The sequence below is a fragment of the Pelecanus crispus genome, chromosome 8 (assembly GCF_030463565.1).
Source record: "Pelecanus crispus isolate bPelCri1 chromosome 8, bPelCri1.pri, whole genome shotgun sequence".
In the NCBI taxonomy this organism is placed as follows: domain Eukaryota; kingdom Metazoa; phylum Chordata; class Aves; order Pelecaniformes; family Pelecanidae; genus Pelecanus; species Pelecanus crispus.
The window spans coordinates 5,545,318-5,563,412 of record NC_134650.1 but is presented as its reverse complement, the minus strand read 5'-3'; the positions used below and the strand labels follow the sequence as shown (position 1 = coordinate 5,563,412).

The window sequence follows — 18,095 nt, the reverse complement described above, 5'->3', positions numbered from 1 at the left end:
GTGCTTTAAAGGCTGGCTGACTTCACAGAAGCAGTGGCTGAAAGTACCATCACTGCAGGTTTGAAACCAATATACTTTTCTGGCATGGTAACTATTTCAAATGCTTCTGATCATCGTTCCACTGTGGATTAACCGTAATAGAGGATACATGATAGTGTTCTTGAAAGAGGTCGTCTGGGTCCTTTAAAGCAGTGCCGCCAGCAGACTATGTGCAAGGCAAATACACGGTTAAATGAATAACTAAAAAAAAGCAGTGATCCAGTCCGAATTCTTAGAACTAACTTAAAATAATTGCCAGAATTAAGGAAAAAAAAAAAGGATTAAAATGTTAATTTCTGAACAATCCTGTTTCGTATCTGTATATCTGATAGAGGAGGAGCATTTTTTAAAGTAGTTTGGAATTCTTTGTGAGCAAGGAAGTCAAAGGCTTGTGATGAACTTACAGAATCATGTGGTAACAGTGACAGTGTAATGTAAAGAATATATGGACATAAATACAGTATAAGTTAGTTTTAATCTGGTTGTACTGTTACAAGCCTTGAGTTGAATTCTGGGAAGATTAAATATTAGAAATAATGGGATTTCTCGCTGGCAGGGAATGTAGTGATACTAGCTGTAAACTAGCTGGCTTCAATATTGAGAGGAGCGTAGCCACAGCAACTTCATCGAGTCGCGGTAGTTTCAATATGTCATTGCTTCTGGCTGTTGACACTTCTGTTCCTCAGGTCAGCATAGTAAATGGGGGATGTATGCCTGACCCTTAATACAAGAATCAAATAAATACACTTTAATATGTCTATCACATACTGTTGTAGAAAACATCAGAAGTATAAATAATTCAATTTGCCTACAGGTGATTGAAGTTGTAGATATTACCAGTATCTTTAGTCAGAATAATTTTGTTGGGCAGAAGAGAAGAACCAAACCCCTGATGTTTGATACTGTTGAAGGAAAAAAAAAAAAAAAAAGGCTGGTGTGGTGGTTTTTTTTTTGTGTGGGGTTTTTTTTTTTTTTTTTTTCCTTTTAAAGGTGGAACAGCAAGTTGCTAAAATCTTTCTGTTCTTATCTTCAGGAATGATGTTATTGAAGATAATGACACTGGTAGCAGTGAGAACAGAGGAGACTGCTCTGAAGTATTAGTTTGCACTGATTTAGACAGTGAAGCTATGAAACATGATACTGTAACTGAGGAAGAAGAAAGCGTTCAGGTGAGACGAAGAGCCTCCTGTATATGAAAATCATAAATTGCTGTGACTTTAGCAAAGTGCTTTAGAGATCCAAGTTTTCCTAATAGCTCTGATGTAGCCTTACACGGTGCTGTTGCTCTGTGCAGTTAATTGCTTTCTGTGCTGTGCACATTTCATAGACACGCACAGGGAAATTTTTGTGTACTGTGGTGCAACTTGTTTGGACCCTGACTGATGTTTTTCTCTTGGTCTTTCACAGGTACCAGCCCTTTCTTCTGCTCAGGTAGGTCAGTGTATCAGCAAGCATAGCACTAGTTAGAATAGCATCTGTGTTAGTGAAGTGTTCTTGAGGAGCAGAAGATCTAAAGCTGCGATCGTAGCATATTCCACAGTTCGTCACACCTTTTACTGTGTATCAAGAAAGGGTAGAAGTAACAGTCACCTTGAGACTCTGCAGCCTCTTGACTGTGCTTGTGCTAGGAAGATGTGGCTTTGTAATTAGCCGATTACAGCCTTTTCTCACCGTTACCAGTTTCTTTTGTGGTAGACATAGCTGTCCAGTTCTTTTCAACACCTCTTCATCTCCTTTCTAGTTGAAAGAGGTTCTGTTACTTCTCCTTGGACCTCTTTACTTAGATATCCGACTTTGCTGTGCTGATAGCTCGTGTCCCTCCATACTGATGTGTTCACTTAGAATTCTTACACTTGAGGTGTTCAGCAAAAGAAAAATTAAAGAAAATTAGACTTGCAACCTTCTGAAGACGTTCAATACTTAATATTGCCACCTTGAAAAGTATCAGGGTTGACCATTTGTATTTCAAAGCAGAAAAGTCTGCATGAGCATGAGCTCATACATGAGCTCATATGCATGAGCACATACTAGAATGTGATGCTAACATGCTTGCAAAAATAAAATACTTAGTTGTATTTTTAAAAAAATGGTTTGGTCAGAAAATATAATGTTAATGATACTTGGAGTTGCTGTTAAAGTTCAGAAAGCAACTGAAAATGTAAACAACAAACCACAGGATGATTGGGTGTCATACATTTAATTTTTGCTTTGCTTTTATATATTATGCTTGAATTGAACTGCTTTGTGTCACTGAAAGAAGGAAGTATTGTATGCAGTTTAAATAGAAGCACAGTATTGTAGCAACTGTAAATGTTGAAATAATTGTTTGCCCTATAAAACAAACATGCCTCAGCTTTGCTCTGAGCTGCAAATTACTAGATCTTCACATACAATCAAATGTGAAGGTTTGTAGTATGTGTGGCCTGAATGTGTAATGATGGCCTGAACTGTACCGGCATTTTTTATTAGTGAGCAGACATCACTCTCTCATTCGGAGTATCTTTATGCAATGAAGCAAAGCTGTAAAATATGTGCTGACAAAAATGAAATCAAGTATAACAGTAATATGCAAGAGAATATAGTTTCTACGGCTCTGTATGAAATAGCACATATGCAGCTGTCAAATCAGTGCTTCTAATGAAAAATTCATATCTGTAGTACCTTGTTTATTTGGTAAAACTTTTGTTGTCATAAATCTAAATGATGAATTCTGTGGGTAGAGAGATTTGCTATACGTGTGTAGAGAACTTTCTACAATGGTTTTTAGCTTCTTGCCTGTGAGTCCATAAATCTTTCTGAGGGTTTCCTGAAAGATAACTGGATAAGCAAACCTATTGTTAGTAGAATTAAATTAACTAGAAGAATTTAATGGGCCTGTGAACTTGAAAAGATAGAAATGGATGCCTTAGCATAGTGAAACTGCAAGTCTTGTCTGGAATCTATGAGTTTATTAAAACAAAATGTTGCCATAGCGCTTTTCACTATTGTAATGTGTTCTTCTCCTAGCCTTCTGTTTGCTTGCATGGATCCCAAATGACTCTCTTGAATCACTGAACAAGCCAAATTTTTCAGTTGTTCCCACTAAACTAGCACATGAATTTACAAATGGGATTCTAAAACAAAATTTCACAGGACGTATTGATTGCCCAGGTTCTTCCCTGATGCATTAGTGCCAAATCTTGTTAGAAAAAAACTATTAGATTCTTATCCTATAGTGCAAAATGCATAAAACATGGTGCAATTAGATGATATTTTATCCAGTTCAGGTGAATGCTATGTTTGCAAGAACTCTTTTGAAAGTACAGGGTAGAGTTCCATATTTCTGCCATAAGTCTTTTTCTGACTGCCTATTGTAAGTCATCTTTTATTTGTAGTAGTTGGTTTAGGTTTTCAGTCTTTTGACAAGGAAAGCCCTCAAAAGCAATAGAGTGTGAGTTTCTCGTTAACTCCTAACACTTTACTTCCTCCTGACTTCCCAGTTAAAATACATGCTGAGCTTTAGAAATCAAAACTCAGAAAGTACAAATGTAGATGGAGAAACAAAAATTGCAAATTGGTGGCTTTTCTGTGCATTTTATGCAGTTTCAGTTGTTTCAAAGAGCAGCTGAGAAATGTGAATTACGCTCCTTATGAAGTATGCACACTTCTGAGTTCCAACTACGTTCCTGTGCTAAGAATATAAAGGGGAACATGATGCTTGGGAGCACACGGTCATGTATAGATGCGCTTTTGTTGTCATACCTGATGTTGTTCTTGGCCTCTTTTGCTTTCTGATACATTTCTGTCCATTGATAGCAGTGGTAAGGTGGCATTCTGGGATGAAGTTTTGCTTTTTCAATATTAGTTTCTATATTCTTGTTAATACACAACTTCAAATATTACTGGAGAGTTGTATCTTTCGGGGAGATGTTAAAGGGAAATATACCAATTCTTTGGTATGAAAGGAGTTTGAGAGGGGCATGTGGGGTTGTAGGAGATGAAAAATGTGCATGTGAGTTCTCCTTTGGGTCTGAAATGGAAACAGAAGCACCTGTTTCCACAACTACAGTAAGTGTGACTATGCAAGACTTGCACAGCTCCTCTCCAGGGTGGAAATTATCTGCAGGAGTATGACAGATGCACTGTAATTAAAAATTGTTTCCCCAAATTGGAATTTGATTTGAGGACTGAAAGAATGTAAACAGAATAATGGAGTTTTGTCTGATAAGGGTGAATATAACTGTCAGCAGTGTAGAACTGGCAACTGTTGTGTATATTTGAACTCTCCAGGTAACTATTTTGTATTCAGACATTTTAAAGATCATTTGTGAGAACTTCTTGAAGTCTGAAACCAGATGTAATCTGTTATTTTAAAATGACATATTATATATTTCAAATTTCAAATTTCTTGAATTCCCCCAAATAAGACGCTTTGTGAAGAAATCAAGTACTGAGCTTGGGTGTAAATGCTTAAAGTAGTCAATCTTCCTGTGCCAACTTTTAGTGAACAAAATGGTGACATGTATTCATCTGAACTCGTTTTGTGAGATGGTGTCATAGAAATGCCAGCATTTCTTCATCCCCTTCCAGTTCTGTTGCTGCTTTATTTAGTAACAGGGATTAGTAGCTCCTTTTAGAAAGTCTGTCAGACTTGTTTCATTTCATATATGCTGAGCACAAGTCTACATCCAACTCGGTTATTTTTGAGATAGGATATACTTACTGCCATGATTTTAGTCACTGCAAACTTCATGCTATGATTGACAATTAGCAGAAGAACCGTTGGTGTTAATATTTAAAAGTAGTAATAAAAAGTGGTTTGGCTGAAGATGGAAAGTAATTGTCTGTCTTCTGGTGATTAAAACACCTGGTTACTGGCCTTACTTTAGATGTAAAAATATTGCATGATTAAAAAGTATGATTTCCACCCCACACAAAAAGCTCTGCTTCTAGTTCTTGAGGTTTTTTGTGGTCAGTGACCATTATAGAAATGTTTTCAGCTGAGAATGCCATTCCCAAATCTTTCTAAACATACTTTTTGCCAACAGACTGCAGACATATTATTGAAACCGTGTGATAAAGATGCAGATATTGATGGAGAAAATAATAGTGAAAGGTATGTATTTTTCTTTTGTCACTTACATGGCGGAATGTGTAACTTCAGTTTTGAAAAGTGTACCAAATGGGTGACTTGTGACAACACAGTATAGCATAAGGCAGGTGAAACTAAACATACAACTTTTCATATGTGAAAACAGAGAGGATAAGCTGGAGTTCATAGAATAGAATCGTGGAATCATTTATGTTGGAAAAGACCTTTAAGATCATCCAGTCCAACCATTAAAGAGTTACCTTTTTATGATGATATAAAAGGTATGGAACTTTATGCACTTATAAGAGAAAATAAGTACAAACCTCTGTGATATATATCATGGGGTTTTTTGTGAACAACCCTATGTTCCGGGCAAGAGAAATAAAAGAAAAAGTTACTGTCTTTAAAATATTTTGGCACATTTTATTGCTCTTAATGATTGAAGAATTAATGCTGGTAATAGTGATTAGCCGGAAAACTTTAAGTTCATTTACAGTTTGAGTTCAGCACTGATTGAAAATTCAGTTTGAGTTGAATTGAGTTTTAAAATATTTACTCCCAGTTCGAGAATAAAGGTCTGAGCTGTTTTTATTTCCAACTTGATTCAAGTCCAGTTGTTGTTTACATGCTTCAGCTTGGAATTCTGTGTGAAGAGCAAAGGGGAGGTGTGGGGGGGGAAAGTAGTGTAACTTTTGCTCCCCAGGATTTTAGTTATCACTTTACGGAATTGCATTGCATATCTGCTAAAACTGGACTGGTGTATATACAACTGAAATGTAAAAGGAATGTATAGTATTTACTGTCCATTAAGAACTTGTATTTAAAATGATAACTAGGTCTATCTTCTCTTTAGGCAAAATAGTATACTGCTTGGTGGCAATGATAGAATATCTTCAGAGATGTTTCTGGTAAGATTATGATTTCATTTATATACAGATACACGGCATCTTATAAACTTACATGAAATACAGATTTGAAGAAAAACAATAATTTCAGCTTTAAACATCTTAGGTTGGTTGGCCTGCTGCAAGGTTTGCAAAACCTCTGTTAGAGATCTCATCATCTCGCTTCACAGAAACTTTTGGCAGCAGAACAAGCTTATACTTACGCATCTTGTGTAAGGAATGTTTTGTAATGCAAATAATTGAATACTATTGCGGGAGGGAAGCTTGTTTATAATTCCTTGAGTTAAGAAAGAAGATTTCCCCCCCCCCCAAAAAAAATTTCGAGAAATGCTGGAACTGGCACTGATTAGGTACCTGATTTCCAGTTGCTAAATATTAATAAAATTGTTTTGTTGTGTTATTTAAATACAGGATTCAAGTACCAAGACTTGTGATCTTAATGCAAATACTGATTCAGAGGTATCAGCGGATGGCAACATTAATGTTTCTGAGGAAGCTCTGGGTGTCCAAGTACCACGTCTAGATCTGAAGAATGTATCTGATGGTGACAAATGGGAAGGTAATTTTCACCCTTTAGCTCACAATATAGTTAGCTAATAATGATAAATAGAACATTTGACAAAGTAGAAGCAGCAGACAACTTACGCTTTTTTTTTCTTTAGTTCAATCGGAATAATATGTTCCTATACACATGGTAAGATCGACCAAGTTGTGCCATAGGTCCCATCTTGTTTCAGACTATCTGCAACTTAATTAAGGACCTTAAACTGTAAAGAAAAAATAGTCAAAGGAGCAGCTAAAGAAAGCAAAAAAGCCTGAGTTTCATACTACAAGTTTGGGGTTTTATTATGGTTTGTTTTTTTTTTTTTTTTTCCCCCTCTTTTTTCTTTTCTGAGAAGTGACTTATGGTTCCCAGGACCCGGAGTCTCTCATGCAAGTCCTTAAAAATGCTTTCTCTGATTATGTCATACAGTTACTATTCACACTGTGTCTTGGGGTGGTTTTTTCTTTTTTTTTTTAAATTTAAGCTACTGAAGTAACTGTAACACCAGTTACACTAGTAACACTAACTGAATTTGACTTAAAATCACTAAGCTACTAAACACAGCAATTTATATTTAATTTATTCTGAAAAATCTGTTGGTTGTTTTGTTTTAAACATCAGGAATGTCAGATGTTGGTTTCCGTGTCATTGGACAACTTGAAATAGCTCTAAATTTTCAAATAAAAGTTAAAGTTGCAGATGGATGTTATTTCTGTGCCACTTCTCCCTCCGTTGTTTGGAATTTAGGAAAAGCAAAAAGTTTGAAACATAGTTTTCTTGCAGACAGGATTCCTTATGTTTGTGACCTTATTCTTCATGGCCTTCCAGGTGTAGCAAGCCCCTAAGCTTGTGACTTTACTGACCTTTGTTGCTCAAATGTCTGGTAATAACTGCTTAGACTGTTTTACCTGTGTAAAAACATAACCCCTTTGTAACCAGAGCAAAACACTCTTGTCAATATCTTCTTTTCAAAGTACTTATCTTTTTATGTGTTCCTTATATCCTGTTTCCTCTGCCTAGTGTTGATATTTTGAATCATCACACCTTAAGAAATGCAAGTGATAATAGTTTGCTAAAGTACTGTGAACTGCCACCAACAGTACACTTGTTTCCAATTTTAAAGACTTGCAAATACAACTTGGCAGATACAGTACAGATTTACTACATAGGGATGAGGTTTTAACTTCTAACAGGCTGTTCCAGTGACAGCTACTCTTTGAGATGCCCATAAGTGTCACGGTGAAATGTTAGTAAGACACTGGTAACAAAGAATGACTGCGCTTAACTTCTGGTTGCTGCATTATAAATACTAAAATTAGTGAGGTATACCTGGGATGTATGTAGCTTAACAGTACAGCATATAGTTCTAATATGTCGGCACATAAAACTTTGTCCTGAAGCTCAAATGGCGATAACTTATTGTTAATTTGTCACCAGTGTTGACTGTTTGCCAAATTAATTGCCTTCATGAATGATACTTCCCTTTTAACCCTTTTACAAATGATGAGGTTTGCAACTTGCCATTGGCTTACTTAGATTTGTAAAATAGTTGCTAGTTGGCCTTCTTGAGCCTTAGCAAACTGTACATTCAGAGTACATCATGTCATATAGAAGTTGATTTGCAGGCATCTGAAGACACTGAGTCCAGATTTGTGTTCTTGTTGCCCAAGTTAATAACTTTAGAAAAAGTTAAAGAAAAAAAAAAATCCTGCTTATGTTCTCAGTGTTTTATTTACATTAATTGCTTACTTGCACTTTACATTTTGTTGCATCCTCTATTTGTGTTAATCTGATTTAATATGTATTCTCAGAAGGTTTGTGGCTTCCATTTTCATTATTTCCTTAAATCTGCTCATAAAATTTGCCTTGGTTTTACTTACCCAAATAGCTTTATGACTCTTACTTTGAAAAGAAAATAGCATATCTGTATATAAATTTATATTATAAGCTTCTTGGTAGTAAAATCATGATATTTTGCAAGAGGGGTTATTTCATTGCAAAGTGTTTTAACTCTGGCTATTCTTGAGTCCTTTTTAGAATGGTTATTAGGATCTCAGCCTTCCAAGGCACTGCAAGTCCTTGTGGCATTCCCTGAAGCAGATTGGCTTTGTAAAGAAATCTGTACTAGTCCAAATCTTGTATCAAGATTTGGGTTGTTAAAGCCTATGTGATAGAAAACTTAAGGGCCTGTAATCAACAGAGTTCTTGAAAATGAACGTTAGATGCTTGCTGGCTTAAGGCAAAAATGCAGATCAGTTAATCTGTATTTCTGAGTGTTTTCTCTGCATTTGTCCTGCTTTTTGGAAATCACCACCATCTCTATTTACAAGCTGTGAGCAAAAACGTATTTAGAACTTGTCTTTTGTTAATGTGAGGATGCGTGAGACTCTTATTAAACTATAATAAGTCTTTACTATTCCTGTGTCAGTTCTTTGTAAACCTTTTCAGTAAAAAGTTCAAATTCGCTAAGGACTGAGCATCCTTACCTGCCATTGAAATTGCTTGGAAGCTGAGAGTGCTCAGGGCCTGGCCCAAAAGATGGGATGTGTTCCCCTGGTACTGTATCTTCCTGCTTTACATGTTATGTATAGTTTGTTCTGACTGTGCTGTGTGTTCACTTTAGTATTTTTGCCATTCTTTTTCATTTTATTAGCGCCATGCCCTATCACTTTTCCCCTCATTGATTTCAAAACAATGCATCTGCAGAGAGAAGGGGAGGGTAAGTATGGTTCGCCATACGTTCAGTTATCTGCCTTTTGATAGTTTATGGTTTGCTTTCTAACTAACCCTTCACCTGCTGTCCCTTAATCTTGGGAATATTCTGATCTGCAATTTTTTTGTTTACTTTTTTCCTAAAAGGTCCCCTTCTTGTATCTTGTACTGTGTAAACAGGCAAGATCATAGCTTAAAAACAAAACAAAAAATCCCAATAATACTTAGTAAATGTATAATGGAAAGCAGGTACAAGGGTTATTTTTTTTAAAAATTACTTTGTGGGTTTTATTGTTGTTCTGCACACTTTGAACCCAGTTTTCAAATTTCTGATTTGAACTGGAAAATATAGGCAACTCTCTGAAAGGAAAAGGGGGGTGGGATTTTAAATTAAAGTGCTTGGAAGGCCATGTCAGCTTTTTGTTAGACAGCAAGAAAACCATATATGAGAATTGTAAGGGATGTTAGTAACTAACTTTTTATAGGGATTAAAAAAAATTGATTGTTTTGGAATCCCATGCCTAGAAGAAATCACCTTCCACAAATTAAGAAATCTCTTTTTCTCAGTGGTGTCAAGATGGATTTAAACTTAAAAACCCAGCAACACTCTCTTAAAAAGACTTAAGCAAATGGGTATTGTACCTAAAGAGGTATTGTCAGGCTTACCTTCTTCAAAACCAAGAGGATAATCTTTCAAAGTACATGCATAAGGTATGAAAATTAATTTCCACAGCAAAATATTGCAATGGACAATAAATATATTCTTCTAACTTCGGATTTCTGATACATAAATAAGGCTCTTTTGCACTGCTGAAATGTTCAGAAATGCATACTCTCAAGATACACTTTGAAAAAGGGATCCTAGTGTGCATACTTCATTTCAGTACCTTTTTCTTTCAATTGTTATTTGACAGAATTTGTAGCTTTCTGATGTATTTCGATGTTTTTATTCACTTTGTGTATGACACCACATCCTTTATAGCATACAAGACTAAGCATTGGGTACGCGTTTTTATTTCCTTTTGACTCTTGTTTATAATTCTGTTAACAGAAAAGTACCATTTTGTGTCCCTTTTCTATCTTCTAGATCCGTTTCCTGCTTTCAAATCTTGGCAGGAGGACAGTGAATCTGGAGAAGCTCAGCTTTCCCCGCAGGCTGGGAGGATGACTAATCATCCGTTGGAAGAGGATTGTCATCCGATATTGTCACATCGTAGTTTGGATTTTGGGCAAAGCCAGCGTTTCTTACATGATCCAGAAACGTTAGATTCTTCATCCAAAGCACTTTCTTTTGTTAGGTACGTATTTTAATGCAATTTGGTGGGTATGGGGACAGGAGATGTTACTGCCAGTATGAAAATACAGCTGTTTAAGAACCTCATGGGTTTTCATTATATAAATTAATTGAAGACCAAGGTCAAGTGTAGCATTATATGGCCATTTGGCTGTTTTGTCTGCCCAGGAACTGCCATGGTGAGTCAGACCAGAGGTTTGTCTGGGATGGTATCGTGTCTCTCAAAGTGGCCACTGGCAGATGCTGAGGGAAAGAGTTTAAAAATAGGGCAAGCTCGCACAGATTTCCCTGGCATTTGGTCAGGGCTTCTGACAACCTGCTGTAATGGCACTTCCTGGGCTGAAGATAGTATTTATATCCTTTGTTTACCAGTCTTTACTGGACTTCTGGTCTATGATTTTAAGTAAGTTTTGGCTTTTTATTTTTTTTCAGTAGCATGAATATCTATTTTCATGTTGCATAATTTTGGATTTGTTTTGCGTAGCATGTTATCCACTCCCAGGAAAGAGAGCCAGGTTATAGAAACCATTGCATCTAAAGTCTGCAGTAACAGTCTGGGCAGCTTCTTTATTTGGGCTGTGGAAAGCCTTCATTCAGAAGGGCTATAGGGAAGCGTCAGCCGTTAAGAGGGAGAGGCATGGGAGAGCAGTACAGTGAAGAGGTAGGGTTCTTAATGCAGGTCTTCTCCTGCAGATTTAGAGGATCGAGCCCATTTAACCCAGTGTGTGAAAGCAGAGTTGTAACTAAACAAGCTGCAAGTTATTTGTGTGGCACTGGGGAGTGTGATGCTCCAAAACTGTAAATAACCTGTGACCTGTACTGTCTACTACTGTTACTATGAACGGGAATTTAAGAAGAATTTCCATGCTTGTTAGAGAGGAAATAATCTTGTCAAAATGAGAAAATCTGGAACAGGAAAGACCAAGTTGAGAATCTCCAATTCTCTGTCTGACATAGATTTATTGATGCAGAAGGTAGTTGACAAGTACTGTTAAAATGATGCAGAAGACTGACCTGCAGAAAAGTGCTGATTGTAATAGCTGTTCTCATCCTGAAACTAATCAGGATCTACACTAGTAGATTATTAGGTTAGTATTTCTAGTATCTCAGACGACGTAGATGTCGCTAGCTGCGTCGAGGGATCTTTCGGGCACCTTGTGTAATAAACATACTAGAAAATTCTCATGGTCAGTCTTGAAATAAAAAGGCTTTTCACAAGCAGCAAATGTCAAGGAGCTGAACAAGTGCAGAAGATGATTCAAAACTAGAATCACATACTCTAGAAATATATTAGTAAGGACAACAGATTAGGTGATGTAGATGGTTTTTAGATAAGTATCTAATAACTTGCCTAAGACAGTTAAGTGGAGCTGTCTAATTACCAAGGATTGTTCAGTGGTAGGTTCTAGCCTAGGCTTTATTCTGTGCCCAATATTTCAAGAAGTACTGAGTATCTAAGATAAGTAGCCTAGCCACCAGAAAGATCTGAACTATTTTAATGACCATGTAATTAACAGTACCTTAGTTTATTAGGCTTGAATTTCAAATGTTGTTTTTCTGTTAGGGGTATTACTGAAATTAGAGAGGAAAAAATAACGCATCACATTTTGAAGGCAGCAGATCAAAGCATTTTGATTCAGTAAGTAAATAGCTCTGACTGAAAACCTAAGAAGAATGGATTATGAACTGGAGAAAAAAAAACCTGAAATAAGTAATCTGTTACTCAAATACAGAAGCTATTTGCACTTGTTTAATTATTTAAATGACACTTTAAAAATGTTTTTTATACAGAACACGAAGAGCATCCTTTAGCTCAAAAGATGACAAAAGGGAAGACAAGACACCTTATCAGCTTGTCAAAAAATTACAGAAAAAAATAAAGCAATTTGAGGAACAATTTGAAAAAGAGAAAAACAGTAAGGTAAGCTACCAGTTCTGCTTTTACTCAGGATAAATGACTGCACGGTACAGCTAAATTACTACTTGTAGTTCATCACTCAATAACTGTGGGTTCACAAATGAGCATAATTTTGTTATACGCTGCTGTCTGCAAAAGTGAACTGAGCAACAGCAGGACTGGAAAATGTGCCATAATGCCTGAGCCCAAAGAAGGGCAGGCAGTGACATTTATGCAGTGAGACTGAGGGGATATCAGATGAGATATGTGGAGAGACAGAAGCATCTTACCACTCTCTGGTTCAACTTGTGATGTCTTGTTTCAAGTTTATTTTCACAAGTATTGTCCCTTATGTTGGCACTGAGATCTAGTCTGGTGGCATCCATCTTACTAGTCACATTTGCTGTCATAAATACTACTAAGTCTTGCCAGAAGTCTTTACAAACAAGATTTTAGTGTGTTTCTTTTCATAAAATGTAGTGTGTTTGTATTACTTTTCAGCCCTCCTATAGTGATATTGCAGCCAATCCAAAAGTTTTAAAATGGATGACTGAACTTACCAAATTGAGAAAGCAAATAAAAGGTAAGGGGTGTTACAGTTCCTGGTTTTCTACAAACACATTATCTACATGACTAAAATGGCTAAGTCATTCAGTAAAATTCCACAGGACCGTAAAAGTGTTTCATTTCTAGATTCTGTACTATTAAAAAATGAAAATAAAATTATTCTTGTGGCTTTGTTTTTAGTTCATTAGAAGAGAAACTTTGCCCATGCAAACTGTTATGTTCCTTTATTTGCAGTTGAACAGAGAGAGTTATTACTTTTAAACCTTTGGACTGAGCGATTTTTCTTATTTCAGATGCAAAGCAGAGGAGCCCAGATGGAGAATTCATACCTCAAACACGTCCACGAAGTAACACTCTTCCAAAAAGCTTTGGTTCCTCTCTTGACCAAGAGGATGAAGAAAATGGTGATGAGATGCGGGTTGTGCAGAAAGAGAAGAAGCCCACCAAGGAAGCTACACTTGAACTCATTTTGAAAAGATTAAAGGAAAAACGAGTTGAGAGATGTTTGCCAGAAGATATAAAAGTAAGCATAAGGTTATGGATAGGCTGTTTCTAAGAGAATAACAGAGGGAAATAGAGCACTGTCAGCCACTTCAGATACAACTTTATCGACAAAATGATGCCTCTATCTAGCAGCCCTTTACCAAGCATTCATATTTCAGACTCTGTGGGGAAATGATCAAGATGAACCACATTTTCCTTGCTCACTCTTTATTAGAATATTTACAAGTGCTGACAGTAATGGATGGCTCTAAATGGATGAAGGTGGGATGTATGGTATTAACCAAGCTAAGCTTGGCTAAGGCATCTGTATAGCTGATAATGTAGAAAAACTGTTAAAATGACTTGTGTTTGATTAAATGTGAATTATTCTTCTGACAGAAAATGACAAAAGACCATTTGGTAGAAGAGAAAACATCTCTCCAGAAAAGCCTCCTGTATTATGAAAGTCAACATGGACGGCCGGTAATACTTGGTTTACTTCATCAAACTATATTCATGTATGCACAGACAACAGTAACTCTTGTGCAGTAGTAAAACCAGAACTTGATGCTGGTGTGGGTTTTTTTTTTTCTTCTCCAAAACAGAGTTATCTATTGGTTTCCATCTTGTCATCAGAGGAAGTTATTACGTTGACTTCTATAAAAAATTTATGTATTGATAGGTCCATTTTCCACTGATCAGCAGGTTATTGGAGTTTACAAAGTGATTGGTGTTGTTAGGTACCTTGTATGTCTGTGAAGCAAAGAGAAATCTTAAAAATAAACAACGCTCTTGAATTTCCTGGGAAAAGGCCTGAAATAATGTTCTGGATTTCACAAAAGCAGAAATGAAAAGACACTTTTTTCTTTTTTTTTTCCTTTTTTTTTCCTTTTTTTTAAGTTTGTGGCATGTATCTTAAATAAGTGGAGATACAGAAGTTAGACTGAGTGACTAGCAATTAGTGCCTGAAGTTCTGTTCTGGATTTGTATCTTGGACGGTGATCAGCATCACTAGTCCAATCACAAGATCTTTCTAGTTACTATTCCATCAGCCTTGTGGTCTTGGCACACTAGCTTTATAATCAGCGCTGCCGTGTAAGTCTGACCAAGCCTTTCAGTCTAAAAGCCAAGGAAGAATTATGGCCTTGGAGATACTGGCACTGGTTCTGCAATCCCCTGAGGGAGAAAATGCCAGTAACTGTTCAGGATAGCCTTTAAGATCTTAAGAGTACACAGTGGCCAAGAATTGAGACTAAATCAGATAGCGGATAAAATCTCTCTACAGTTTCATCTTTCTTTTTTCCCCTGTCATTTCTGTAGAATCATCTTCATTGCTAGGCACAGCCTTCTCCCCCAGTTCTTGGTCCCTTTTTCCCTCTTTTCCATGGGTCTTTAAAGATAGAGGGTTTGCTTCTACTGAAGCTCCCCTAACTTCTAGGAAGTCTTTAAAACTTCTTCCTGAAAAATATAGGGAGTTAAAGTGAGAAAAGAGAGGAGGAAAAGCACCCACTTATTCCCCTTTATCTGCATAAACCCCATTTCATACACACAGTTTAAACTAGTTTTATGTTCCTAATTGGAATGTATGTGGCCTGGCATGAGAAGCATACCGCTTTGTGTTTGCTTGTATATTATTGAGTGACTGGTATAATTAATTCTGTGGTTTCTCTGCCTTTAGGTTACTAGAGAAGAAAGACATATTGTGAAGCCACTTTATGACAGATACAGACTTGTAAAACAAATGTTAACTAGAGCAAGCATTACTCCTATTCTTGTGAGTAAAATAAATGCTATTTCTATTTTTTTTCCACTGTTGAACTGCTAGGCTGCCTTTAGAAGAGCTAGTAAAACTGTTCCATAAAATACATCTTTCTTGTGGAAGATACAAGATGTTGTTGTCATTGTATTTGAGGCATTTGATTTACTGCTGAGAGCAGAGCAGTTCAAAGCTGTCTGTGACCTTGATGGCTCTTGGGAAGTAAATGGTTCCCGGTGGAAGTAAATAAGCGGTTCTAGCTTGCCGTGGCTGAAACGTTCCCAAGTCACTGTGTTAGGTATGGATCCACAGCACATGTTGTACTTCTAGTCCTCCCAAGAATAGTAACACCAGTTTCAGTGAAGCTTGCCTCTCTTCTGTGCTGCAGGTTACTGTCACCAGAGGTTTGAGTGATAGGATGGCCGTAAGAACCATTGCATTCCTTCACGCTTCCCCAGTGTGAGACACGTTACCAATGCCTGCAGCGTCTGTGCAACATCTGTGCTTTTTCATTGTGTTTTCACTTCATTTCCTTCTAACTTGCAGTGCTTTCTAGTCTTTTCTTTCCTCTCTCGGTGGTCTTGTAAGAGATGAGGAAGAAAAGTTTTCATACCGTGCAAGGATGTAACCTTGTTTATAGTACCTGGAAAACAGTTGTGGAATGACAACCAGCTGGCTGTCTTTGCTCTTCAAAATCTTGCATGCTGACTCAGACTTGCAACAAAACAGTTTTAGTATTAGCTACTTGACCCTTCTAGAAGGAAGGGACTGCATAGCTGATGAGAGATAACCTGTTTACATGCAGACAGTTCTCTACCACATCTACATAGCTGGGCAGTGGCTTACTCAGCAGCAACTTAATCAGTTGTTTATGTTGACTCTGACTGTCCTCAGCTATCCCCTTTAAGCTGAGGTACGTTGAGATAAAGGGACCAGTTCAAGATCATTCCTTTCTTGCACATACATTTTTGGGTAGCTGCTTTTATAGAAGAATGTTACTGGCATTGTGGTCACATTTCAAGTTTAGGGGCAACTTGATGGCTTTGATGTGAGTATCCCATTCTGAACTCCATAAACACGGGTTGCTCTTAAATGCCTAAGCATTCCTCTGTGACTGGTGAGCCATAGGTTATTGGTGGTGCCCTTGATTAGTTGAGTTTTAATCCATCTCTCACCTCAAAAATCTGACTCTTCAGCTGAGATATTGGATGGGGCTTTGAGCAACCTGATCTAGTTGAAGATGTCCCTGCTCATTGCAGGGGGGGTTGGACTAGATGACCCTTAAAGGTCTCTTCCCACCCAAACTATTCTGTGATTCTGTGACTGTCAGTAGCCTTATGACTATATCATAGTTGCTCTTTTTTTTGGCTGTGAAATAAAGGGATGGGTAATAGCCAACCAAAAGGATTTTATATTCAGAAGAGATCTTGGAAACATAATTCCTAATCCGTTTTGCAGACAATACCTGTAAAATATTTTTCACAGGCCTCTGCTTTTGAAACCTGCAAGACAGATAAGTGGAGCTCTCTAATAACCAAGTATTGTTGAGTAGTAGCTTCTAGGTAGGACATACTCAGTGCCAGGTATTTCGAGAATTGTTTTATGGTTTATACGACACTTGCTTCCATGAGATCTTTCTGATGGCATCACGGTATACTAATTGCATACTCTGAAGCCTGTATGGAAATGCCCAAAGAAGCAGGAAAATATTTACTTTTCATTAAAGTTTTTTGACAGGTCATCGTCTGTGTGGCTTTTGTGTTCCACCTTTCTCCTGTTCAAAGAGTCCATCTGTTAAAATTGCTTATGCCATCCAGGGATAACGGATGAGCAGGGCATAATTGCATGTGTGCAGCAGGCAGCTAGCAGCAATTCCGGTACAGCACAGTGGCACCTCTTTAGGCTGAAGTTCAAAGGATCTCGACACTGAGGTGGCAAGAGATAACTCTTACATAGCTCTTGCAGTTGTGGGCCTTCAGAGTAGTCTAGAAAAAGAAACTGGCAGTGTTATTCCCAGTGTATGTCTGGCAGAAGATAAAAAAAGATGGCTCTGGCCTTGTGTAACTTTATAATCTCCCTGTGGTTTGGTTTGGGAGGAACGAGAGTAAATAGGAAATTCAGAGATATCATCACGCTTTATGAACTTTCTACAGAACATGGAGAGAGCGAGTGCTTTTTATTTTCAGTCCGAAGAAGAATATTTTCACGTGAATTTATAAGCTACAACATTTACTTCTATGACAAGGATGCTTTGGGCATCTGAGCTTTTTGGGTTATATGATTATTTTGTTTGTGCTCTGTGAGTATGTTTGCAGTCTTTTATTTTTCTGGAAGAAGAAATACCTTTAGGTATTAGGCACCTTCAACAAAATCCTGACCGCACACAGCATTTAATGTCTAATTGCATATAATGAAACAAATTTAAAATATTGCAGGGTTCCCCATCAACCAAGAGGCGGGGGCAGATGTTACAGCCCATTATTGAAGGTGAAACGGCCCATTTTTTTGAAGAAATTAAGGTATGTACAGTGCATTTAAAAAAACAAAACAAAACACAACTTCCCAGCATTTGTAATAGGGAACTGAAATATTTCACATTTGTTTTGAATTTCTGCTTTGACTTTCAGGAAGAAGAGGAGGAAAGTGATGGTTTGTCTGCAGACCTGAATGATATCTTAAAAACTGCTGTCCAAACACAGTCTGTTTTAAGCCCAGTTGAAAACTCCGAGTCTGATGTTGAAGATGGTCAAGAGAAACTGACCCGGGACCTTAGGCTGTCAAGCACCCGCGCTGCTTCTATGTATGTAAAAATAAGAAGAGACTAATT

At 37.2% G+C, this 18,095-nt stretch overlaps 1 protein-coding gene across 1 annotated transcript in view; it reads left to right on the top strand.

Annotated features, from left to right (window-relative positions):
• FAM13B (family with sequence similarity 13 member B) overlaps positions 1–18,095 on the top strand; it is a 39,148-nt gene that overhangs the window by 19,154 nt on the left and 1,899 nt on the right. Inside the window, exons 9-22 of the mRNA XM_075714803.1 lie at positions 1,073–1,208; positions 1,447–1,470; positions 5,067–5,134; positions 5,964–6,018; positions 6,427–6,574; positions 9,213–9,278; positions 10,359–10,569; positions 12,357–12,486; positions 12,964–13,045; positions 13,323–13,552; positions 13,912–13,995; positions 15,191–15,286; positions 17,704–17,787; positions 17,896–18,068. Coding sequence (XP_075570918.1) covers positions 1,073–1,208; positions 1,447–1,470; positions 5,067–5,134; positions 5,964–6,018; positions 6,427–6,574; positions 9,213–9,278; positions 10,359–10,569; positions 12,357–12,486; positions 12,964–13,045; positions 13,323–13,552; positions 13,912–13,995; positions 15,191–15,286; positions 17,704–17,787; positions 17,896–18,068 — 1,587 coding nt within the window. The remainder of the gene's footprint in view (positions 1–1,072; positions 1,209–1,446; positions 1,471–5,066; positions 5,135–5,963; positions 6,019–6,426; positions 6,575–9,212; positions 9,279–10,358; positions 10,570–12,356; positions 12,487–12,963; positions 13,046–13,322; positions 13,553–13,911; positions 13,996–15,190; positions 15,287–17,703; positions 17,788–17,895; positions 18,069–18,095) is intronic.